This window comes from Cinclus cinclus, chromosome 4 (genome assembly GCF_963662255.1).
Source record: "Cinclus cinclus chromosome 4, bCinCin1.1, whole genome shotgun sequence".
NCBI classification, from domain to species: Eukaryota; Metazoa; Chordata; class Aves; order Passeriformes; family Cinclidae; genus Cinclus; species Cinclus cinclus.
In genome coordinates, this window is record NC_085049.1 from 40722766 (window position 1) to 40749685 (window position 26920).

Sequence of the window (26920 nt, forward strand, 5' to 3'; positions counted from 1 at the left end):
AAAACTATTACTCTGATTCCAGGTTAGCTATATTTTTTAAATGAGGAATTTTCTTGTGTCTACATTTATATGTCTTCAAAGCGTTTTGCAGCATGGCAAGCATGCTAAAAGCATCTCCTTCCAAAGTAAACATTATTCCTCAATCATCAGCCTGAATCCTCTAGGGTTGTGAAGTTTTCAGCACAGTATCACTTTGTTGGCCTGTAGTCTTAACTACACTGAAAGCTATTGCAGCACCCTTGCCTGGAAGGAGGAGATGTACTGCAGTTGGTCACTTCCAGCTCTTTTTTTTTTCCATTACTTTAGACTCAGCTGTGCTTGATGATGCAGTTCCTGGTGTTCCCTGCATAGAGTGTGATGGTAGGGCTGAAATGCCTGCCTTCCTACACTTTGAGTCAAAGCGCATCCTGGATTTGAATGATTTTATTACTACTAAAAATGCATTGTTTTAATTTCTTCTTGCTAGTTTCAAACTTAAAAGGGGGGCAACCTGGAGGGAGAAGCCCCAGAGCATGTAGTGAGGTATGAGCTCAGTTCCCATCACTGCCCAAGATCTGCTGACATGCAACAGCTGCAAACACACGTGCTCAGCTCATTGTCTTCCTCCTCTGCCTTTTGTACAGGTAGCTACTGGGCTGTTGGACACTCATTACATGAGTAGCTGCAGAGAGCTCCATGGCTGATGTCCCTTGGCTTGCTGGGTCAGGGGATGTGTGTGCAGGCTGCAGCATGTGGCAGGGGTAGCAAGCTGAGGGAGCCAAAAGGTTGCTTGGTGTCCTGCATGGCAGAGGATGCACCTGCAGCACATGGGGCTGCAGCGCTGCAGGGACAGAGCAGCTGCCTGGAGCTGGATGGTTCCCCTAAGGGAATGAGTAAAGGTAATTTCAGAGGGGTTTGAATTCATTATCAAGTGGCAGACAATTCATGGTTTATTCTCATGAGTAAAGTTAGCACCAGTTTGGGTGTGGTGAGATGGCAATATCTTCTTAAATTACCACTACTTCAAAGCCATCTTGGTTTTAGAAGCCTGGTGTTTTTCACCTGTTCGTATCAGAATCATCACTAGGGTCTTGGCTTCTCCCTCTCTACTAAGATTGCCAGAGAGCAGTCTGAGCCCATACCTTTGAAAAAAAGCTGATTTAGTGCAGGTGAATAAAAAGGCAGTATTAGAGTAGCAAAAATATCCCAAAGGTGAAGCATAGTAAAGTCTGTCTCGTGCTGTGATGGTGGGTGGCTGTTGGACAGCTGGTCTAAAGTGGATTTCTTGCAAACTGCAACCTGAGTGGGTAAAGTAGGTTTTGTACCTGCATGTCCTCAGGAAAGTTGTCCTGGCAAATAGTACATTCTTCTTTTACACCCATGTCTGGTTGTCCTGACCTTTGTTGTAAACAATAAAACCACAGCGTTCTGCCCAGAGTTGCATGGTGAATCACAAGTTATGAAACACATTCTCTAGGACAGGGGCTTGCACCCCCATTCCAGATTTCCTACTACCCTGCATGGGCCCTTAAGAAGTTTTAGGCAAGTGACCTGCAACTAAACTCACAGTTGACCCACAGGACATCAAAAGCAGAATCCCTCACCCCAGCCCACACAATCGCAGTGCCTGCACTGTACATGCAGGGCACGCCCCAGGTTTGAATCCCACCCTTTTCACTTCCACAGCAGTATTCCACTCATGCCCTAAACCCCTCGATGTTTTTCAAGTCCCAGGGTGAATGGACTCTTTGCCACCTGCATTTGTTTTTTCTAGCTTAGAGCACCTGCAGACTTGCACAGCTTGGTGAAGACTAACTTAAAACAAATGAGATGTAAAGGGGAGGGGGAGGGGGAGGGGGAGGGGGAGGGGGGGGGAAAACACATGACAAGATAAATGCATGGGCACAGAAGGAACAGGAGATACCTTGCCTTCCAAACCACATCACTTGAGCCAGAGTCATTTAAAACCAAACACTGACAGCTGAGAGAAAAGAATTTATTAGAAACTGTTAAACACTACACAAAACTAAATTTTTGAATATTTTTTTTCAGTAGACAGCATGCCAGCCTACATACAAAGTACTGTGGACCTTGGACAGCCACTGTGCTTGTAAGGTCTATCTTTAGGATGAGACATTAAAGCAGCATGCACAGTGGGAAAGGGGAAGGTACAAGGACAACCCTTTTGATTTGCATAAGTTCACAGAAGGTACACTTTTGTAATTGCTTACCACAGGGCAGTTTGGATTGAAGGAATCACTACTACCCTGGAGGCAGCAAAAGCCACCTCCACCCTCAGTGCTGGTGCACGTTGGGACTTTGCAGTAGAAGGTGTTTCATTAAACAGAAAAACACCTCTCATTCTACTAGAACACAACCAAGACCCCAAGCTTGCCATACTCCCCTTCTCAGGCAGCCACACCAGCAGAGATCTCGCTGCTTCTCAGGAGAAACAGGAGCAGAGGCTATAGATTAAGGCAATGCACTTATTTAATTCAACATAGAAATTGTAACAAACTGCATTTTGCTGATAAATTCTGAAGTATTTAATTGTAAAAAATAAAGTTACTGCGCACATGCGACTCTGCTAGTCTTCATTAGGTTTTGAAATACAGTGGAGCATCACTATAGTCACTGCCCCAATAATGTGGCAGCCAGTGACAGCTTCTTTTCTACTCAGGAGCTGCAAAACAAGAAACTAATGACCCCTCCCTTCTCCCAGTTCAAATCCTCCCTTGTTTCTTCCCACCTTCCCCAATTTCCACCTCTCTTCCCAAAGAGGAAAAAGACCCCCTTGAAATGATTATGTAACTCCTGAAAGGAGCTTTATAGCAAGGCTCAACTGTATAGACTAGAAAAAGATACAAAAAGTGATTAAAATCCAAAAATTCAGAGAAGGAAAATGTAATAAAGTACGCATGGCGTGATAAACTAAGATGCACATAGCAATTTGCTACATTTTTCAAAAAGTGCTAACCAATTTTAGCTTAAAATAGTTCAAGCGATCTTACAAATTGCTATCATAGTGTAAAACTGCGTATATTGAAAAGTCTAAAACCTGACTTGACTGTAGAAAATGTATTGTATCTGCTTCTAATGTACATAGTATTTGTATTTAGGCACACAAAAATAAATATAGACAGTCAAATGATTCATTAAGTCTGCAGTAAGTTACAGTTAAAACCAAGTAATCAACTGTTGTGACAAACCACGTTTTTACACCTCTCTCTTTACACCACACGTGTACAACAGGGGTGGATATCCCTTATGTCATCCTCAGGCTTTTGCAAAAGTTACTTAGAGCATGGGACTGCATCTTCTGCCAAAAACAGGTAATTTGGGAACTACTGACTACAAAGAGATAATTTCTCAGAAAACTCAACTGATACTTTCTGGTAAAATGTTTTATTCCTGCTTCCGGGCCAGGAGGCTTTGAGCTGGAGCAGAAGCCAGACTAGACCAACACCAAAGGCTGTTATGGCACAAGACTGGAGGGTTAGTGCCAAGATCTTAATAGCACTATGTAAGAGTAAGGGAACAAATTGGAAAAAAGCTCCTTTGAGAAGGATCTCAAGCTATTCTTCCTCTAAGGAGCACACAGTGATCTCAGTATTCCAGCAACCCTCTCTGCTGCTGCCTTAGTAAAACTGGTTTTACTTGAGGTGTAAGCTTTCCACAGGCACATTCAGTGGCCCTACAGCTGTTTTTAGAATGTTGTGGTACCCCCAATAACCTCTCTCCAGTGCTCAGGGAAGCAGGAAGACACTTGGCTTCCAACAGCACAGGCTCACCAATACCAGTCTGGTGATTCAGTCTCTAATTAATGGGGAAAAGTATTATGCAGCTGAGACTGGCACAACTGGCAGTTTCTGGTCAACTAGAAACCTAACCTTTCAAGCTTTCTTGATTTTACTTGAAGAAGAAACTTTTCTGTTTGTGAACATCTAGCTTCAGGACACTAATTTCCTGCTAGCCTAAGGGCACAACCTGAACTGAGGTTATCAGTGTGTGGTGATTGAGGGCTTTCAACACATAAAAATTATTCAAGTTATCCCACTATATTGAAACAAATTGAAAAACATCACAAACAATACCAAGCAGCATAATTTTTATTTGGTGTTACAACAGCTATGCAGCACCCATGCTTTTGGGCACCACCTTTTACTGTTTATGACTTTTCTTTTTGAAATCTAAACAGTTGTGTTCAGACAACTCTATGTGCTTTTTAATATACACATTGTGACCCCTGCATTCAGCCTGTCCAGTTAACACTAAAATATTTGTCAAGGCAATTAATTATTTAATCTTTGCTATAATTAGGGAGCAATCAAAAGAAAAATTTTACTTTAATCTGAGTGATCACATGTACTGTACATACCTGTTCCAAACCAAACGTACTTGAAGTTTCTAAGTTAATGCACTCTCTTATTCAAGTCAAAATGCTGTACATCTAAGTATCCACAGAATCGTACATTCCTAATGATTCTTCTTTACACCTTTATTCTTTTTAGAAATCTGTTTTTAAAAAGGAATAAAGAAGTTGCCCTGCAGATCTATATTTCTTTAGAACAAAACATTATATACTACCTTGAAAAATAATTTTATCAAAACCAAATTCAAATCACTGTCATGTACGATTTTCAGTTCACATTGAAATTGCACTTTGCAGTTAGAATAAAACTAAAAAATGAAAACATATTCTATTTCCTTTCACAGGAAACTGCCTCTTCAGGATTTTTCTTCCGTGAATGCTTGTATTTGTCTACATATGCTTTCACTAGATTTGCCACTTTTGCAGAATTAACTTCTCCGCTCTTGCTATGACAAACCTGCAACAGTTTAAAGAACAAAAACATTTGAAACATTTCTACTGATTTACCACAGTTCCACATTATTCATTTATTTCCTGACACTTCTGATTCTTCCATCCCAGGCAAAACATATTTTAAAACTACTAATACTTTCCAACTGCTTCTCAAATACTTCTGAATTCCCTTTCAACTCTTCCACACAATAACCAGGTTCTGTTCTGAGAAGCCAAAAAAACCTCTTGTGGAAGGAGGAAGAAGAAAGGTATTTTTGCTTCTCCCTCTTCCCCCTTTCCAGCAACTGTGAGCTGTTCCCACAAAAGCAAGAAACCCATCCCAAAGCTTGCCCCAGGTGAAATGTGTGCAGCTTGGATATCTGGACCAACTTACTTTATCTACAGCTTTCCGCACAATTTCTTTGTATTCCTCCTTAGTGATATCTTTGTTTTGGTAGAAAGGTTTAATTGCGAGTTTGACCTCTTGTGCTGCTTTTTCTTGAATTAACAACTTCTGAAGAGAAAACAAACTTGAGCATTATATTTCACTGCCTATGTATATTTACCAATCACAAGTTAAAACTTTACAGGAAAAAGGTTGCTACAGGAGATGAGAAAACCACCACCCCCCTTCACACATGCACATTTAAGCCCTCATGGGAGTTGCCTGTGCTCTGCTAAGAGCAGAACATTTTCTTCCCACATCAATTCAAGTAATATTCATAATAGTTCTGCTTTAAAGAAGACTACATTAAAAAGAGTCAGAGGCTAATCTATGTCCTATGGCTGCCACAAAAATATTACATACGAGATGGCATGGAGTATATTACACTGAAGAGTTATTGTCATAACTTGCTATTTTTTAGTACACTGAAATGCCTTTATATAAAAATAAAAATGTATATATTTTAATGTAAATATATAAACAGTGTATATATAAATATATGCTGAACTTTGCACTTGCCTGGTCCTTCTTCGAGCTATCTGCACTGGCTTCCACTGTTACACTTGCTTTGCTTTCTCCCAGTTTTACAGCTGCAGTAGAGCTCTTCACGTGACCTGATGATGTTGCATTACCCGAATTTGGTCCCTGAACTGTTCCCACGTTTCCCAGGACTGCTGCTGGAGCAGGCAAAGCTGGAGCACTCATGCTGTTACTTACATGAGAAGCATTTGGAATACCCTGTTTTAAAAAGTTATCAGTAGTTAACACATCATTCTTCTATATGAGTCTCAGCTGCTCTAGAACGAGACCAAATACTGGATGCTTTGGTTCATTACCTAATTTCCACACTGCCCATTATTACGGAAGGTACACACATTACATCATACCTACTCAAAGAAAAAAATAGAAAGAAAAGCTTGAGAATTAAAGCATCTTCCATGTCACAATGGCTGCCATTTTCTAGCTCTGATCCCAGTAATAAAATACTCTGCAAACAGGCACAGAGGGTGTTAGTACAGGGGGAAGGAAGTTTATGGCTGCAGAATCAATCTGATTTACAAAACAGGGCTGTGATAAGTAAATATTTTCTAAAAAAATTCAGCACCCAAACACACATGCAAAAGGCACCCAAAGCCACACTTGCATTCCTGCATCATAATGGTGCTGCTTGAAAACACCTGTTTTCATGTTTGTTACCACCTTGAACTTGCAAATATAAATACACAGGCAAGAGATGAAATGCTGGCTGAAGTACCAAGATCTGTTTTTCAGGAAAAGCCATTTGCTGGCCATTTCCAAACATCACCGAAAAGCACTGTACATAATTTGGAACTGAGAAATTAGGTAGATCTCGGACTTCAGATAGAGTCCATTTTTAGCAAAAGCTCAGAACATCCTCCTGACATGCTTCTGGCAGGCTACACTAATTACAGCTTTTTTGCAGGTCATCACCATTACTCTTTACACATCTGCATTTATCTAGATGGAAAATAATGAAACAGGAATGTGAGCTCTTTGGAAAGGACAGAGAAACTGAGCTGTTTTAATCAGCTCACCAGTGTGCTCTCTTCATTTTCCTTTCAACAGGAAGGACAGGTAGTGTCCTGCAGTATTCAGTCATTTCTATTTCTACTACTGAGGGGTTGTCGAATGAAAGCTCAAAAAAAAAAAAAAAGCACCAGCAGTTACAAGAGCATTCAGGTTCATGGACACCAGTCCACAAAAGCAGGTAAGAGAAACAAGTGTAACAGGTGACTGCATTTTGCAGCAATACACAATCTTTACAGAAACATATATATTGCTACACTAGATACTAATTTCAGAGCTTTTAAGCCTATTTTCTTTTATTCTATGAACATAGCCTACGTTCTATGTTATTTTTGGAGGTTAAATCTACTGGATTTCCAATTGTGAAAATATTTTTTATTAAGACAGAAGGCATTAATTAAATCAACAAGGAATCTGCCAAGATTTTAGTTCCACCAGTACCTTGCTGGCTTACTTTTGCAGTGTATTAAGTTATTTCATATGGCCTGTAACCCCACTCAGTATTTCCCACAGCATTCAACTCTCCTTGTTCTAAGTTAATGAATACAAACAGATGACAGCAGTGAAAAGTGAGAACAATGTAGGCCTTCAGATCTTTAGAAACGATGCATGAAAACAGAGGGTTACAAATCATTTGTTCACTTTTTCAACCTGGAATATAGGGGAAAGTGGTTTAAGTTAGAACAGGCAGCAGCAAAAGAAAAGCACAAACCCCAATCAACTCCTGAAGAGCCCTTTACTTATAATAAATGCAGCATTACATCTTCTTGTAGGGCCATGGGTTCTCCTCCAAGTTGTTCATATTCCTTTCCTTGATATAAAAGCTCTTAATATAAACAGCTAGTCACAGGAAGAGCTGTACACAGGAGTTGTTTTAAAGATATCTTGAGAGTCATAAAAAGATGGTCTGTCCTGCCCTAAGCATGGGAGTCTTTTTGAAACTGGAGAAATAAAGTGGGAGTTAGACTTCAAACAGGGCATGCAAAACCAGGAGAATTGGGAAAGAAGGGAAAAGTAAAAAAAGACCAAATAGACCTCAAAAAGTATTAATAAAAAGGTTCAAAAGATGAAACCGAATAAAAAATGTGTGTAGGGGGAAGCCACTGGCATGGTGACAGCTGGAGAATGGAAGTGTGGAACAAATGGGTGCCATGCAGTACTTGGCAATTTTTCTCTGCTGACAGACCCCCATGGAATGAGAACTGCAAGACAGAAGTTTAGATCACTTCCTACATGCTGCTGAAAGGGTATTCAAGCATATCCTAAAATGCTTAAAAATCAGGTTTGGAAGGGGAAAATTTAGTTTAGGAAGCAGGTAATTTCTAAGATAAAAAAGATAATGGACAACACTGATGACATTTTTCAGTATTCCATTACCACAGAAACCCAGTTATGATGTTGTATGTTATTATTTAAAAGCTACAGTCTCTGAATAACCTCATGGATGCTTCCACTTCAAATTTGGTGATGGGTGGAAGAAAACAGGCAAGAGAGAAAGAAACTGCAAGTATAAATTTATGGCATTCAAGATAAAGAATAGTTTACTGGTATTATTTCACCACTGTTCTTGCCATGGCTTCTGATAAAGCATACCTGCAATTGTTTTCCATCTTGCTGTGAAGCAATGTAGTTGACTTGCTGAGATGGTGGGGGTGGAGGTGGAGGCGGAGGTAATCCCTGAGAAATATTTGTGGGAGCAGCTACCTGTATGAGAGGCACTCCAGTAGGGAGATGCATGGGCATTGGAGGGTGGAGGTTGAAAGGATTTCGTTGCATATTCATCAAAGGAGGATGGACACCCACTGGGTATGGGAAGATATTCATAGGTTGGTGCTGTGCATTCACTTGTGGCATTACATTCATTTGTTGGTGCATCATATTTATTGGTAACTGAGAACCATCACTTTGCTGGTTGCCTTGGTCTTTGAGGTTTGGATCTGCCAAAACAAAAACCAGACAGTATATCAAGAAAAAATTCTGTACTTCATAAAGCAAAAGGGGAGCCAAGTGTCTAAACTCTTAAATAAGGATGGATTACCAAAAAGCTTTCTGTAATCTGAATATTTTCAAGATATTGCACAGCACTCACTACCATACATGCCATGAAACCAAACACTAGCTTCCAAGTTTAAAAAGTTCAGGTTACTATGAAAGCCTGTGTTTTGAATTTATTCTCGCTACTTGTTCCCTTAACATAGCCAATAAATTATTTCATCCCAATTAAACTGAAATTTTTCACCGAAGAGCAAGAAGACAACGTAATTTAGCCAGTTCTACATTACTACATCAGCAAGTTTCTGTTTTGCTTTGCCTGATTCACACACACACATTGTACAGGTCTGGAAATTACAGAAATACTCTGCTGGGATTTTTCATACTGAGCAGTAAATCATCCTCAAACTACTTAAGAGATATTCATATTCAGAAAGAGTTGTTCAAAAATCCCATAATGGTACAACAGGCAAAACCTAGAAGTAAAAACAACCTCTTGGGGTAGCAGGTAGCACTTCTTAAATAAATTACTTTGATATCCCATCTTCTCTTCAACAGAAGCCAAGAAAGTTAAAATCTAGACACAAGCAGCAAGCCTTCCAGAAGTCAAGAAATTAGTTTGGAGAAATGACTGATAGGCTACACTTTAGATGTCCTTCCTTAGAATCCCTTCCTTGAGGATCCCTGTCACCTAGTTCACGGGGATTGCAATCTAAGGCCTTACAGGTCAGCCCAAATCCTCATGTTTAAAGATAACGGGTAACAGAATCACTGAGATTGGAAGGGACCTATTAAGACTCTGGTCCAGCCTCCCTACTCAAGCAGGGTCAGCAAAAGCAGGCTGCCCTGGAGGACCATGGCATGATGGCAACCTAGCCCGTTTTATCCAGTTATGAGAAACTGTTGTACTATTCTCAGCTGAATTAATTGCTCCTGAACTATATAAAGTCTTTGAATCACAGGATGCTTTCAGTTACAGGTTTGGTATATTTTTCCTGCAGCAGGCAGAAGGGTGACAGTGTTGCCTCAAAATTAGGAAGCCTCTGATGCAGTTATCTCTCAGAAGAGGGAGAAAACTGCTGACATATGGAATGAAAATGGATAAAAATGAAAGGCAAAACAAGGAGAGAGTGCAAGAGTGGCTGTCTTCAGAAATGGGTATCATAGTTCTTGAATTCAATTCACATCTATCTTTAACGATTATTAATCAGGGCACTATTAATCTGTGGATGATTTCCTATCTATTCAGAATCAATCCCATCCACAGTTCAGTTAAATTACTTTCTACTGAAAAGTTTATTTCTGTCAGGCAGTTGTCTTTTAAACATAAAAGCCCTCAAAAACTGATTTAGACTTATATGGACCTTTTAGAGGAATTTTAATACTGAAATACAGTAAAAGCACTGGTTTTGTATTTATAAATTACCCTAGATTTTTAAAAAACATTTAAACAGGAGACTGTGCTTACCTAGGAGCAAGATAAACATCAACATGCTGCCTTGTCATCTCTAAAATCAGTCATGTGGGTCTGCACATGCAGATTCAAGTCTTTTTGAACAAATTAGCCTTTTTAAAGTTGTGCAGATGCTAAAAGTAACCCTTAGAAAGATATGCTTTCTCTTCAGCCAAATCAATTTACTTCAGCATCACTCTTCAGATGCACAGTCCTTAAACCCAAACTTGGACTTTATGCAAAACCAAGAAGCCATCAAAATACAAGAAATCACCCAACTCTACACCTTTACCCCTCCATATTGCAAAAAGAGTATGAATTCACCCCAAATTATTTTTTAAAGATAACAATTTTTAAAAGATCTGATCAGCAGATCAGATCACAGGACAATGTAACAGGATTTTGTGCAACTATTGCATCTGTGACTAAGCTATTATATTTCAAAACTATTATTACCTTGTTCAGGTGTCTCCTCTTCCTGTCTCATTCCCCATCCAGACTGTGGGCTTGATGAATTGCGCCCCCTTCTTGAATAATAATTCTGTACATCAGCAGGCAAAGTCTTCCTCACAGCCCAGCTGGATGCAGATGTCCACCCAGACCTGTCAGCAGGTGTATCGAACGAATACTCTTGCTCAGTCTTACGCTTGTATGGCTGCTGTTCTGAGAACCTTGAAGCTTCATTCCCAGAACCATTTGAGTTCCCTGAGACAGGTTTTCTGTTCTGCCAGTGATTTTCACTCTGGTCTCCATACATGAAACCACTTCGACCATGGCCACCTCGGCCACGCTGACCTCTCCCTCGATTTGGAATCCAACCTGAACCAAAGTTTTTATTCCAGGACTGTCCTGCATTATCATGCCTGCCCTCTTCCCAATGCGGTTTCTCTCTTTCTCTGTTCCTGACCTCAGGAACAGAGTTTATCCTCTCCATTACCCAGTCTGGACAATCATTCCTCTGCTTATCTGAAGAACATTGATCATCATTGCTCTTTTCTGCATTATTGTCCTTCTCTTTTTTAAGATTTTCATTCTGCTTCTCTTGATCACTTCTCCTGTATCGATCATTTCCTCTGGGACTCCTCCAGCTGTCATTCGTCCATCTCTCTTTCCATCGAGGTGAATGACTTTCCCTCTCATTTCTAGAGAATGAAGAACCTTTATTTCTAGTCCTAGATCGCGATCTTGATCTAGAGCGTGATCTTGATCTAGACCACCTCCTATTTCTTCTTTCTCTGTCACAATCTCTTCTTTGATTATCTCTATCATTGCTTCGAGACCTAGATTTTCGCCTTGGAGATGAATCCTTAGTTCCTGATCTAGAAGATGATCTCCTGCTTTCCCTGACAGCTTCCCTTTGGGGAGATCGAGGTGGTGTTTTTTTCTCATCTCTGAGTGTGTCTCTCTTTGGAGAACAAGATAAGGATCTCCTTCCCTCTCTCACAGCTATCTTCTTGGGTGATCGTGAGCTCCTGTCTCCAGTTGTCTCCCTTTTAGGGGATGGTGATTGAGACTGCCTGCCCTCCCTTCCAGAAGGAGACCAAGTTGTCGATGGAGAATGAAATCTAGATCTCCTAGTTCGAGCCTTTTTCTCTTTTTTGAGCTCTGGCTGGCACTCTCTTTCTTGAGGAACAGTTTCATCTTTTTCATCAGACCCTGATGCAGAGTTTCCCACGTCACACTGTAAGGAGTTCACTTCTCCTTGCTCTGTACTTTCAGGTGGTGGCAAATGCTCAATCTTAGGTTCATTCTGGTCACTGCAAAATGAATCACAGTCCATTGGTATAATTTCATTGTTATCTTCACCAAAATGTTTATGTTCAGCAATTACTGGGGGTGACTCTGAAGTTCCACCCTCTTCACTTTCTGTATTGGTGTTCTCTTTTAAGTGTTGTTCTGATGTACTGTCCATAGAAATACTGTGCATCAATGCATCTGGTTCTTCATCTTGAACAGGTTTTGCACAGTCTACTACTGATTTTACTTCAGTCTCAGAATTATCTACTTCCATGTCTTCAGAATGCTCAGGCAATTCACTTCTGGGGCTCTCTAATGGCTGATCTTTTCCCAAAGGTTCCAGGTGTTCCAACATTTCATTTTTTGGACTAGCTGTGGGTTGATCTACTTTAGTCAAAGTTTCTATGTTCTCCATTAATTCTTTTTGAGGACTACATGATGTCTGATCTACTTTTGCAGAAGTTGAATGGTCGCATACATCATCTTTGGGACCAGCTACTGTTTCCACTAGTTCGAGAGTATTTTCACAATTGTCCTGACTGGCAAGATCTACATTTTTTTCCATAGCATCTTTTACTTCAAATTCCTGACTTGCACTTCCTAAAGTTAGTACTGGGGGTTCTTGGAGAGAAAAACTTACATCTGCATTGCCTGAAGTATTTTCATCTCTGTCACATTCTCCTGTAGTTTCCTCAATTTCTGCATGCTCACTGCAGCTTTCCAATCCATTAGTAGATTCCATTTCTACATTATCCTTCTGTGGGAGGCTTGCATTATTGCTTTCGTTATCCGACTGGTGGTCTTTATCTAAAGTTAGGACTGCTTCAGGCTCAGCAATGTCATCATCTTCCACTGAGCCACAGGGTGATTTTTCAGAACGTGCAGAACTTCTCAGTTTCTTTTTAACTGCAGGTATTTGTTGTTTAACTGCTCTTTTAGACTTGCGTTTCGGAGGAACATTCTCTGCTTCTGAATGAGTTTTATTCAGAGCTGGGTTATTTCTATCAGAGGCACTGCAAGCAGAACTGCTAGATCGAGGGGAGCTCCGAGACTGACTCAGAGCCTCGTGTTTGCTGTTTCGTGCAGACCTTCTTGTAGGAGTAGTAGTAACTGATTTCCTCCTACTTCCTCTAGTGCCAGATGAACCAGAAGCTTCCTTTTTCTCTTCTCCTTCTTGGGTACATGCAACAGCATATCCTTTGCCTAAAGATTCTAATAAAAACAGAAGAAACTAAGATTTGATAATAACCATTTATCTGAACAGATTTAAGAACATAAAAGGGCCTTCTGCAGTGCAACAGATATCCTCAAATAACACAATTTAAGATTAAGTATGAAATATTGCCACAGCTTTTTTCCTTTTTTAAATGAAAACTGGATGCATTAAAGAACAGAAACATGGTAAAGTGACACATCAGACATATGAACACACACTTTAGAAGCAGTGCTGGCATGGCTACAGGGACAGTGATAGCATGCACAGTGAGACTGTTATTGACATGGCTGCTCAAAGATAGTCAGTATTTAAGCTGTTAGAAAAGTAATGAATGAACCACACAACACTGTTAGCATATAGCAGTTCCTTTCACTCTATAATACAGGACTGTTACACTGAAGCTCAGTAATAGAGAAAGGGACATTTTCCAATTGCCATCAGTGGATGATCACATACACAGCAGTTGATCACTCACAGCAATGGCACTGCAAACTTTTTCAGCAGTTATAGGGCAAAGTGAACTTAAACTCTGCCACAAGACACCCAAGGTGCCTGCAGCACCTACAGCGTGCAGCCTACAGTGCATCAAAAAAAACAAAAGCTCTACAAAGAATCACACTCTGCAAGCAGCTCAGCTCTTGTGTTGATACTGCACTGATTGATTTCATGCCATCTACCATTCAACAAGTCTTGGTAGGGAAGCTAAGGGTTATATTCACTGCATAGGGAAGACTGCAATGTCAGTACCTATGAAACCTGCTGGTGCACAGCTCAGAAATTAAAGATCAATGATAATTAAGCAAATATACTTGAATGCAATACTTCAGAACTAAATTTCTTGGGATGCCCATTCATTTGTTTCACACTTCATGTAGATTTCAGAAAGCATAAAGAATGCGGTGTTCAAATGAATTCTTTTACAGCATCAATTTCATACATGAATAGTGCAAACTAAGAAAGATTCATTAGAAAATCCATAGCAATGAATCTCTCACACCACAAACATGTGATTTTAACTCTGTATATTATTTCCCATGCCTTTGCTACACTAAAATATTTGTCTAATGTATTTGCAAACAGATTTTATAAACGTAAGATTGGAATAAGAAAAGTAAGTAACAGCAAAAAAGCCTCTTTCTACCGCTTACTACTTTGTTATCAGAACAAAAAACCTCACTGTATTAAATGCAAACAATAATCTCAGAGAATTAATTCCATAACCACCTCGCTAGCCTTTAAAAGAGCACAGGACTATAATCACATCCTTTGACCTTCCTTGCAAACACAAAATAATTTGCCTGAGCATGAAAAAAAAAAAAATGTAGTGGTTCTGGGTTTTGCATGTCCAATGATCAAATGACCACTTGAGAAAAATCAACACCAACTGTATAGCAGGCATAATGTACTTAAAAGAAAATAACATGATGGTAAAGAACTTCCAAAGGAATTTCAGGTGACTGACACTATTTCAGTTATCTACTCTAACAGTCTCACCCATCATTTTGTTAGGAAGTGACTTTACAGTGGTTAAGCAGCACTTACTCAGCAACAGGTGGCTGTCTCAGACTAATTATGTCTTCAAACCTATTACAATAGCCAGGAAATCAAGTCAGATGTTACATGACATTTCAAATTTTAATATCTGTGATAACTTTCTTCAAGGGAGAAGAAATCATCTTGCAATAATAAAAAAAACCTCAGCAGAATACAAGTGGAATGTGGGAACCTGGACAGAATTAGAAGGCAAGTTATTTTTCTAGCACATTCAAAATCTACATGTGAAGCACAACCCCCTTTTTAGCATTCCCTACTATTTGTAAAATTGTAACAGAAAAGCTTCACGAGCTTTGGACTGGGACCAAATAAAAGGCATTTCAGTTCACTGACTCTATTGAAAAATATTTTAATCGCACAAAATCTGCATAATGCCAACATAAATCATAGTGGTATTTGTAGATTTATTAAAGCATTTTCAGGTCAAGTTAGTAAAAAAGGCTGCTTAATAGTAAAAGACTACTAAAACTGCAGCAGCTACAGGGATGATTCAGACACTACAATTATATGGTCATCACTGATATTTGTATGCCTTTTTGCACAATCATAGAAGCTACTGTCAACTGTTACTCTAATGCAAAACAGTATATTTAGGTGTGACCAGAAGCTGAGAGGAGTGTATACAGAAAACAAAAAATGCTTATGCTATGATCTTTCAGGCACAATTTAGTAAGAAATGTAAGAATCAGTTTGCATCTTCTTTTAAATGCATTTTCTTCATTCTCTTTTTTCCATCTTTTTAAAAAGTCAGTGTCTTTTATCTATATATATATATATATAGATATATCTATCTTTGCCATGTATCTCTAACAGTATTCAGATTACGTTTCCCTTTACCTTTGTCTTTAACTGTTCTTATGCATGTCATCTGTTTACTTGAACCTATATATAAACTGAATTGGGAAGGAACACTCACTCAACACAATGTGACTAAAATCCTCAAGGGGACATATTCCCATCCACCATCCCCTGGTTTTACTAGGAAATTCTAAGACTCTTACTTCCTGTATGCTCCTTATCAATAGAAAGTATTTAAATAAAATGTGAAGATGACTTAAAACACTGTAGTAAGTTGGCACTAATCTTAAAATTCAATCTTTCTCCACAGTACAAGTATCAAAATTCTAATCAACTGAAAAAATTCTGTTCTAAATATATTTTTTTAATGCTTCTGGTGCATCCTAACAAAAAAACCTGACTATAGAAGTAGAATGGTAGATAGAGAAGTCAAGAGGAATTAGCTAACATATATACTACTAGAAGAAAAATGGTTATGGATTAATTACATTGCACAGCCAAACACCAGAGACCTGAGGAAGCAACCTATTAATTTTTCACTGGGAAATGTGGAGGTGAAATGCATACCTTTAAAAATAATAAAGAACATAAATGCAACTTTTCATGATCCTTCTACTACTTAATCCTTTCCAGCAATTTACTTCCACATAATTTTCATCAGCCAGGAGATGAAATCTGCCCTATCTCTTTGCCTACTAGACAAGTGAAAGTGGTGTGATTCCCAATTCAAAGAAAGTATTAATTCTAGCCTTAGAAAACAGGACTCCTTTGTTTCCACTTCTTTGAACTTGTGCAGCTCTCTGGAAGAGAAACTACATTCTTGCTGAGTATGGAGACAGAGACTGTTAAAGTAACTGAAGGAAGGCAATTCCTTCCACATCTTGTCTTCTGTTACTCTCCTGACAGACCATGGAGCTCCAGTACTTCTGCAATGTCTTGCCCTGTAGAGCTTGTAGGCAAACTGAAAGAGATCCATACACTTCACTGCTTCCTGACTAATGCCCTTCTCTGCCAGAAAGGTTTGTTCCTCACACTGCATAATATGCTATTCATAACGCATCAAAATAAGATTTATCCTTGAACAATGGGAAATAAAGAAAGAAGAGCACAAATGGAAAAAATGTTGCAATTAGAAATGGAATTAAATGACATAAATACATATTAATTTAATCTTCAAAATAATAAGTTATACCAGCTTTGGGGCAGATGATTCATGTTCTGCATTCCAATTTCAGAAATTAAGTAGCTGACTTTGAAATAGTACCAAACTGCATCAAAACACATTTTTCCCCCATTAAGTGCAACTAACTGCTTGATTTCAGACAATCATATTTTAGCAATACTCCACATGAGCTATAAGTAAAACTTACAAAAAAAAAAAGTTTACCAAAGTTTTCCAAAGGCCTGGTATTTGTTGGAAGAACTCTTCCAGCCACTGCAGAAGAAGTGAGGAGAAAGGTCTCAGCTTCAGCTCCATAAGATATTAAAGGAACACTGCAAAGTAGAAGCAAAAGTCGTAACATTAGTTGTTTTAGCTGTTTGCAGCAATTCTTGGAAACAATGCACAAAACCAAAGCAGATTAGGCAACTACAACTCTTTCAACTTGATCACAGCTGGAGAGAAACACAAAGCTGACAGTGACCAAAACTTTCCTTGTGATATTTGATTTCAGGTTAATTTTACTGCCTAATCTATTAAAACTGTTTGAACATAACTTTAACATAACTGTATGTTATGTTAAAGCAATATACATCTGGCTTTCTTTAAAGTCAAACACAGAACAGTAATAGCCTACATGAGAATTATAAAAAGGCTCCTTTCTTTCTTCATACAAACAAAAGAAATATATACTTATTCAGACTCCCTCAGCAAACCTTGGGCAAAAACAGAGTTTAGTTAGAGATCAACAATTTTTGCATTATCACTGAGTTGGAATGAAACTTCTAATAAAAAGTACATGTAGTACATTTAAATTTATTATTTCGATCCTAGATGTAATTTTTTATTATAATTAAAAAGCTCTTCACTTGTTATTTTTACTTTAGTCTTCATTTTTATACCAAAGAGATACATAGTGAAATGAATATCATAGAACCAATTTCTTATTGTGTTATTTTTAAATCAGTTACTTCTATGGTTCTGCTTAATACTCACAAAAATATCCTTAGGGCATGTTTTAACACACATCTGCTTTCTGACAAAAAAACCCATAGAATCATGTTATGTTCTCTGTTTCACTTGATACAACTCATGCTAGTTCTTTTTAGATGCAAACAGGATTTTAAAATGAATAATTACAGAAAAAGTGATAAAACCGTCTCATAAAAGTTGAGTACAGGGTGGTGTGGGGAATCAGAATCAGACTGATGTTAAAGCAAACATAGTCTGATATCTAGGGACAGAAATAGTTTTAAAAGCTCACTAACTATTAGCTTCCAAATAGAAAATATATTCAAACTCACATTTCTGTGAAAAGGTAGCATATTAAGATGCACAAATCACTGGAGTTAGTATGCTTGTCAAGAATACCAAAATAAGTATTAAAACATACAGAAAAGAATCTACTGACATAAAACCACCAAGCAGCAAATACACAAAAATTTAACAAGTTAAATGCAAACACCATTTAGTTTCATGAAAATCATATTCTATCTAAGGAGCAATTTGAATTAATCAAACCCCAAATTTGAAGTATGAAGATCCACTATGAATCCAAAAGACAGACCTTTCAACTCTAGCAATCACAGATGAACAGGACAATTCCAGTTCTTGTCTCTTCTGCCTGATCTCTGCATTGACTTCTGTGAATTCTGTACTGAAAGACAAATTTCATACAAGAAGTTATAAAAAGTAACTTTGTAGTATGACAGTTTTGCATTTCAGTAATTGCTCCTATCAATGATTTTAATTTAACTGCATCACAACTTTCAACAGTCATGATAAAACTATGCATTGGTTATTGCTTAGAGGAAAAACACAGTCACAGCAAACATAAACAAAGTCCTAAATAAATAAAGCAGACGGAATGGAAAACAAGAGATGAAATATGTCTGCTGGGGAGTTGAAGGATGGAGAAACTTTGCATCCTTGACAAATAAATTCTGTTGCATGGATGGCAAAAAGTTAATCTTTTACAGACTGTCAAAAACATACAGATACAGTATTCTTTTTAATTAGGCCATCTTATCCAAATAGCATTCTTTTAGACTGTTCTTTTTCTTCCATCTACTCAATGAACCATTTTTTATACACCCATTCTTAAGTATTAGGCTTAAGTATTTTGCTTAATGCAAAATTGCTTCATGAACGTTTAAAGTATTCCTCTTGGAATCAAAGAACAACAACAAAGAAGATTGTTTCTGATACAAACCAGGATATTTACCATTAACTGTTTTGGTAACTGCTGTTGTAATAACAGGGCTAAGCCTTTCCTATCCAAGGCTTCAATTCAGCAAGGAAATAAATATGAACTAAAAATAAAACTCTTTATTAAATCAGTGAGATTAAAATACTCAAGTGTGTGCTTCTGATGCTGAACATATAACAGAAACTGGGGAGTGCCTTTAAGAGTACTAATTTTAAAATGTTTGTGTTTATCCTTTAACTGCTCTTTGTCAATAAATAAATACTCTGGCAATCTTCAAAATATTTCAATGCAGTATATATATACACACAGGTAGGAGCAGAAGGAACTTCAGAATCTACAATACAGTAACCCATCAATTTTTCTAAGGCACTAGTACACACTAACCAGTCATTTCTACAGCTAAAAAAGGATTCTTCACTGCTACCACCAGCCAGAAGTGTGCTGAAGAAATTAGTTCTGATGCACTCATTCCAGCAGGTCTTTCTTCTGGGCTACACAAAAAATAAATTATGAATTAAAGACACTAAAAAAAAAAAATAACACTAAATACATGAAGATGCACTGAAATTAAATTAGGTCAGCAAGACTCTAGCTCATAAAAAACAGACACCATAATAGCTCCACAGTTATATGCAGAGATTTACAATTACAGCAAACAAGTTCTGTATTCAGTCTCTAAATTTTCAACAATTGCTCTTTGCAGATAAACTTCATATTTTACATAAAGCAAAATCTTTAATACTCCACACAGATATTATGAATAAAGAAACCTGATCTCCTCTATTGCACAATTCTGCTATCTAGTGTACCACAGTAAGTACAGTGAGAGCACCTTCACACCCCTGCACAGCAGATCACCAAGTGTTTTGTTTTCAAGTAACAAGAAAGCCTAATGTGGGCAGCTGGGATTCTCCTTTGGGCTCAGGTAGGGTTACAGATTTCAAGACTGTCTGGTGTGTCTGGGCCTGTCTAACTGGGCCTTCACACAGAGGCACAATACTCAGAACCTACTTTGTATTTCAAAAGATACCACCACCAGCAGTGGTATCTGTTGGTGGTAACACATACCTACACCGATCCATTTTTGTCACAACACCTAAAGAGCTCATACCACGTCAAATCTGACTAAAACTTTCCTGTTCATTGCTATGACTGTTATTTTAAAATGGGTTTTAGAATATTCCCATAATTTAATTCAGAAAAATTTAAAATAAACTTTGTAGTGGGATGTATAAGAATACATGTCTCATTATGCAGTCATTATGCACATGCTCCATCAAACTTTGGCACAGAGAGCTGTTTTAGCTGGGAACATGCTCTATTTTATCAGTGTATAAATTTTAAGTTTTGCCTAAAAAACTGTTGTGACTAAGTTTTATCTTAAGAATACTATAAATTTTGAAAATTAATCTTTCTCCCTCCAATTAAAAAAGCTATCCAGATGTTCCACAAATGTCCTTATGAACTAGCTGCCAGTACATCCCACATCTCCTCCTGAAGGTTTTTAATGGTTCTACTTTTGTTAATGCACTTTTTTTTTTGCTACAGGTACTATTTGAGACATTAGTGCTATTAAACACTTCACCATAAATCTGTGAAACTGAAAATGAAAGCATTCCCCAACCATGAAGTCACATTAGTGTTAGATCTACTGTTAAGCCCTATCTTTTCAGTTCAAAACCCCTTCAATGCAGTAAAATGTACTTAAGGTTTACAGGGCAACAGACCCCAGATTTCCAAATACCTGACTTAGAAGGGGGAAACTGGAGCTAACAACATCCCTGACAACTGTGGTATAATGAGCACCAAACAGAAGTTACAACTCAGGCCATCAGCTGCTGAAAATATACAGGATGTGCCCCATACTACATGAAACAAAGCAAAAGCCAAAACAGGGACTCAAACATAGCTTTTCCTCCAAATATTCAAACTTCAGGTAGGATAGAATGATGGCAAATGATGGCATTTACACTTCAGAATTAAATTTATAGCCTAAAACTATTTCACGCACATTCATTTACAGGTACAACTATGAGTAAGAAAGCACTGATCAAAAACTTGTGTCTCAGAGACACAAAGTATCTTTGAAAGGAGGGATGACAGAAATCAAACAAGAAAGCCTTTACAGCTTCTTATAAATCTGGCACCTGCTGGTCCTGTGATAATAGGCTAAGATACATGAACAAGAAACCTGCAAACAGAAACCTTCTTGACAGAAATATCACATTAAAAAAAACCCAACTTGATGCAAACCATAATCTCTATAGCAGATTCACATAAATTACTTGGTTTATTATGTCCATATATCTTACTGAAAATAATTAAAACCTTCATCCAATGCTGCTTGGCTGACAGCTTGTACATGAAACCATCTTCCATTGGTGTAGATGGATGAAAACACGTTTCAGGATCTTATAATGCAATGTCCTAATCTAAATGAGAATACTTATCACCATAAAACTAAATTTAATCTAAGAAGTTCATATAACCTAGCACTGTACTTTAATTACTTTAATACAAAAAGAGACAAGAAAGTTTGAATCATACCAAAACCAACAAATAGAAGCTAACCTTAAAAATAAGCAGGAAGGTAGTCTTAAAAATGCTCTAATGAAAGAAAATATTTACAAATGTTTTACTATCAGAACTAACCTTGTTTATCTTCACAGAGAAAGCTTTCTTGTTTTGCTTGTCAGACAAAATATTACCTGTGGAACAAGGAACATAAGTTTGATCTTAACTTTAGCATATTAGTTCCTGATTCTTCACCAAAATCATTAATGCAATGGGAGGTTAAAAAAATGTGTATCTTGAGTGCATTTATAATGTTTACTTACAAAATGAGTAAAACAACAACACAAGCACCTTCACAATAGCTTTTTAGATACCAAGCAGTTTTTACCTCTTCAGATATTTGCTTCATTTTCTAAGTTATGAATACTTATCAAACAACAACTCTTGAATAAGCCCCTCGGAACAGCAACTCCAAAACACAGCCAAGTGCTGCTTGTGTTTGAACTCTCACCAAAAAAACTTCTGTGAATAAAAGCTAGTCATTAGCTGTTCCCCCAGCTGCCTGATGCAGAAAAGTACTTGAGGATGAAACCACATCCATTTGACTTGTGACTGAAACTGAAGAGGCAGATTCCCAGTGATATAAAACCAGGAGATTCACATCCTGCAATTCTGTTCTAGAAGTTCCACACTTCTACTACTTGGAATTTGGGTTTCTTATACAAATGTAAGCAATTTTAAAAAATTAAATTGGCTCATCAAGAAAAGATATTCCAGAGTTTCTTAATAAAATATAGCAATTCTGACAAATACCAACTTACTGTATTTTTTCTTCACAATTCTGCTTATTTTTACTGCTACTGGCCCTCTGTCTGGAAATACAGCTCTTCTGCAAGATCAAAAAAAGACATTAAAAAAGCAGTTTCTAGGCACATACAAACAAAGTCCTCTCCTTTTTGAAGGTATTTTTATTTTGTGCATGTAACCCAAGTTCCAGCTACTATTAAAACCTGGAATTGTAACATGAATACTATCTTCAGTATATTAAAAGCCACAGTGCTTCAAACAGCTTAGATAGAAAAAAAAAGAAGATAACCAATTTACACAAAAGTTAATATCCTGTATTAAATTAGAATGCTCAGTTTTGTTTGATTTCATGGCAAATGTGAACAATGTTACAACCTGCTTCCTTTTAAGAATATCAATCAGCGTTGATTCAGAATGGTGAATCTTATTTTCTTATGAGTTTAAAAAGATAATTTACCTCCAGTTATCTTTGCTTTAGTGAAGTCTACTTCACATTAAACCTCAAGAACTCTGTATTTTTCACACATTCCATTAAACACTAACTTTAGATAAGCATTATTTAGCAAAATTCATCTGTGTAATCCTGAACTTCCCTTTATACAATGTAGCAAATGTTACAAGACAAAGTTTACCAAAACAGAAATGTTATTTCCATATAACAACAGAAATGTTCCCTCTCAAGCTTGCTAGAATAAAATCAGTTCTTGACAACTATGTTTTATAGAAAAGGAATACCACCAGTGCTCTTAATATGCAAGAAAAGTGGATGTCTGTTTAAATAAACAAAGAAAAATATTTATATTGTTAAAATTTCATGTAGCCATACTTGAAATTAATGTAAAATTTGTCAGAATTGCATGAAAAATGAAACTTCCACAAAGCTCGATGCAAGAAATACACTGCCATTTACTTCCTCCTTGCTATCTTAGCTATTCAAGTGCTAATTACAGCAATGACAAAAGTAAACTACCACTTATGAAAACTAATTATTTCAAAATAAAAATAATTTTACAAAATTTTCAGTCTGTACAGTTGATTTTATATGTTTTGACTATTGCAATTCCGATGCTTGAAACTACATGGACTACCAACCTCACAAAACTTCTCATCTTCACATGGCTGTACGTTTTCTTATTGCAAGCACAGTTTTCCTCCTCCTCCTCCTTCCTTTTTAGCTGTTTTGCAACTTGAACCTGTGTTGTAAAATAGAGTCAATTCAATCTAGAATGTCATGACACTTGGGCTTTTAATTCATACAAAGTCTCTTCAGGTCTATACAAAAATTGAGCTCAAACAGAAGGACTATAAAACATTTCAAATCTTACTTCTTTGACTTCACAGTTTGGAGACTTTTTTTTTTTCCATTTGTTTTTCATAAAATAGAAAAAACCCACACCTTGATATGTTTTTGACAAGGCCTTGAGATGCATACAAAGTACACAGGACCAAAAGAGCCCTGAACCCAGACTGCCATGGCAAGTGTCTCAGAGCTATGCACTCATTTCCATTAAGAATCTATAAGCTAAGCTTTTTAAAACTAAGTTGCTTGTTCAGAATACGTAAGGTTCACCTTGGGAAAATGCTGAACTACCACTGAACTTAATATGCTTCCTCATAATTAAAACACACCCAATTTTCTTTTAAAGTAAAATAACTTATGTATTTTATATAACACTGAGTTTTTCCACATCTCAAAAACACTGTGAGCAACACAACTTCTGTTGCACACTGCGAAGTTGCTTCAATGGCTACACTGCAATTGTTTGCATTAGAAACATTTTATTTTCTCATTCCCAAAATCTGGCTTTTTATGCGACCCCTTAATGTATTAGCATTTTAATTCTGAACATCACAAAGAGAAAGCTGCCAGTCTCCTGACCATCAGCACCACTGATGATGATGACCACTGTGTCTGCATATCTTGGTATATATCTTTATTCCTACAGCTCCAGTGGCTCTCTTTCAGAGAAGGACATTGTTCTCAGCTCACCTGTTTCCACTACAGTTCTGTGAACAGACAATCTTTCAAACTGTATTTATATACACCCTTTAAGCTTTTCCAAATGTAAACTTCAGTTTGTCCTATTTCAACTGCTTCCTTGAGTCTTTAGAAACAAAGACGACAAAATACACAAGCATGGTTTCCTATGAGAAGGAAGCATCTCTAGTTTTCAGCATGGCTCCTTTACAGGTGACTGCCTGGCCCTCGAAAAGTACAAGAAATGTATAGTAGAAGCCTCTTTTTTAAATGCCACAAAGTGCAAGACCAGCAGCTTACGAACTACTCAGAAGCATAATTTCATCACAAATTTCCAAACTGTACATGGAATTATCAGCATCTTTCTATATGCATTTTTAAGATCAACTATCAGAAGAGGTTTTTTCCAAATTCAAAAACGACTCTCCATATCAGTACTGTTAAGAAGAATTCAGAGGTGTAAAAAAATTCAGATTTGGGTAGAACAACGTTTAGCATTAATTGATTCCTCTTGCCTTCATGTGTTTTTGTCTGGGAATTGTAAACACAGAAGATTCACCTCAGGTAAAAAAAAAAAAAAAAAAAAAACAAAACAAGGTAATATTGCATGATAATTGGTACAGTTGTTAACAAAACCTAGTTTAAAAAACACTTTAGACCAATTACTACACTTCTATTCTTGGATATATCATGAATGCTCAAAGACACTAGAAAATACCAATAGCAGTTTTATTATTATTACTAAATAAATATTTGCTCTGAAAAAAATAATTAATAATAATTCCTAGCTTCAAATATGTAATAGATAAAACACTGAACCAGTAATTACTTTGTTAGGAAAGCTTATTTAACACAATGCTTTTCATTTTATATGAATAAAAGGCTGCAGGATAACTTGGACATTCCTACAACAGAAGTTATTTAAGAAAATAAGTCTGGAACATACCTTTATCTGCTTATCCAATGCATCCAGCCTGCACACTGCTTGAAATGGTCTGCGATCAATAGGACATGAAGCCTGTGTCTGAAAAATTATTTTTTTTATTACAAACTCGGTAATGAGCTAAGAGAAGCCTAAATTTTCTACACTGTCATTTGCTATTACAGTAGCTTACAGAAACACACAAAATCCCAACTTGTTCACAGTAAGAATGATTTGGACACATTATCCATACACTCAGCATTTTATTTCATATAAGCAGATTGCGCTTTCAGGAAAAATCTAAAGCAAACAAGAATGGAACCCAGAAGTTGTGTTTAAAAAAGTAAAAACATTTAATGCCTTTCCCATCAGGTTACCTTTATCTTCTGTTTCTTTAATTCCTTTTAGGCAACAGATTATATACCAATGTGTCCTGATTTTGGCTGGGGCAAAGCTATTTTTTCTTAGAAGCTGGTATAATGCTTTGGATTTTATGTAAGATTAATGTTGATAACACACTGAAAGGCGTATCAATATGCAAATGCCCTCTATGTTTCACATTGTTCTAACATTTTATTTCTTAATTTTATTTTCAGCAGGAAGAGCGTCGCATTGTGTATCCCCCAAAATACAAAACTGGTAAGGCCAAATGCAAACAGTGTTTATAACACATCTCTTGTGCTGCAATCAGCAGATAACAGATTCCCACATGCAACATATCTGAAAGTTTTATAAGCCAATTTTCACAAAAAGGCAACTGAAGGCTATTTTACCCTACTGCTTGATGGAAATAGTTATTTATTGTTTTTCCCTGATGGCCTAAATGCTCTCTTATTGAGGTTGCACTACATCAGATAAAACACACACAGAGAACAAATTATTAACCACGGAAGTGGGAAATTTCAACTGAAGCTCCACCCAGGCAGATCACGTAGTGAATCAGCGTTAAGAAAAATCAACACTGGATATTAACTTTTGCTGTGAGAGATTTCTTTATTCCTTTTAATTCCAAATGTGTTTGCTGTGGGGGTGCAGTTCTTTGTTTGGTTTGAAGGTTTTGTCATCATTACATCTTCCACACCCACCTTCATTCTACTGGCCTTCAGAGGACCAGTTCAACACTTGCAAAACAAAATAAAAAACCAAAACACACCCAGTCTCCAGCCCTAATTCATTCACTGAACAAGACCCAGTATATGAACTGCGTGCCCTAAAGAGGAATATAACTTCTGCAATTTAGAGAGCTACAGGGTATTTATGCAAGCAAGATGCAGTACTAGAATTGCACCAGCAGCTATGAAAAAACCTGAACATGAACTCTGCCCCAAAATTCAGTGATGAACTTAATTCCTGTCTTTTCATTAGGGCTTCTAATTTTCCAGTTAACTGTTCTTTTCTCAGTTTCAAAGATCCAAATTGAAGCAGATAGAACCAAAATAGACCAACTTTAAAAAATCTAAACCCACCAAACAAACAACAAACCACCACAGGGGTAGTCTCAGGAACAAGCTGTTGAACAAGAATGTAAGTTAAAGCCATTGCCTACCCTTTAATGCTCTGGTATTTTATCCTAATTAAAAACTTCATCTTTTGGGGGATACCATTGTTCCCTGCAGTGTCACAGTCCCAGAGAAGAAAAGTGTATTGGGTAATTAAGCCAGCTCCCTAAGGACTCAGATTATGAAGACAGATTTTGTCCTGTAGTCAAGGCAGACCTAACCCATAATAACATGGTAGTGCAATGTTCCAACAGGATATTTGATTGCATGCAATGCACTGTAACTTCTGAATCCACTGCAAACATC

General features: G+C 37.3%; 1 protein-coding gene across 4 annotated transcripts in view; it reads right to left on the bottom strand.

The window, feature by feature from the left end:
* Positions 1-4070: 4070 nt before the first annotated feature.
* Positions 4071-26920, bottom strand: part of SCAF11 (SR-related CTD associated factor 11) — a 48131-nt gene continuing 25281 nt past the window's right edge. For all 4 annotated transcript variants that reach the window (XM_062491953.1, XM_062491954.1, XM_062491952.1 and 1 more), the window contains exons 4-15: positions 25140-25217; positions 23308-23408; positions 22230-22297; positions 21547-21602; positions 19279-19385; positions 18253-18342; positions 16914-17020; positions 10678-13170; positions 8370-8713; positions 5748-5966; positions 5178-5297; positions 4071-4808 (exon numbers count right to left, since the gene is read on the bottom strand). In XM_062491953.1, coding sequence (XP_062347937.1) covers positions 4680-4808; positions 5178-5297; positions 5748-5966; positions 8370-8713; positions 10678-13170; positions 16914-17020; positions 18253-18342; positions 19279-19385; positions 21547-21602; positions 22230-22297; positions 23308-23408; positions 25140-25217 — 3912 coding nt within the window. In that variant the 3' untranslated portion in view covers positions 4071-4679. The remainder of the gene's footprint in view (positions 4809-5177; positions 5298-5747; positions 5967-8369; positions 8714-10677; positions 13171-16913; positions 17021-18252; positions 18343-19278; positions 19386-21546; positions 21603-22229; positions 22298-23307; positions 23409-25139; positions 25218-26920) is intronic.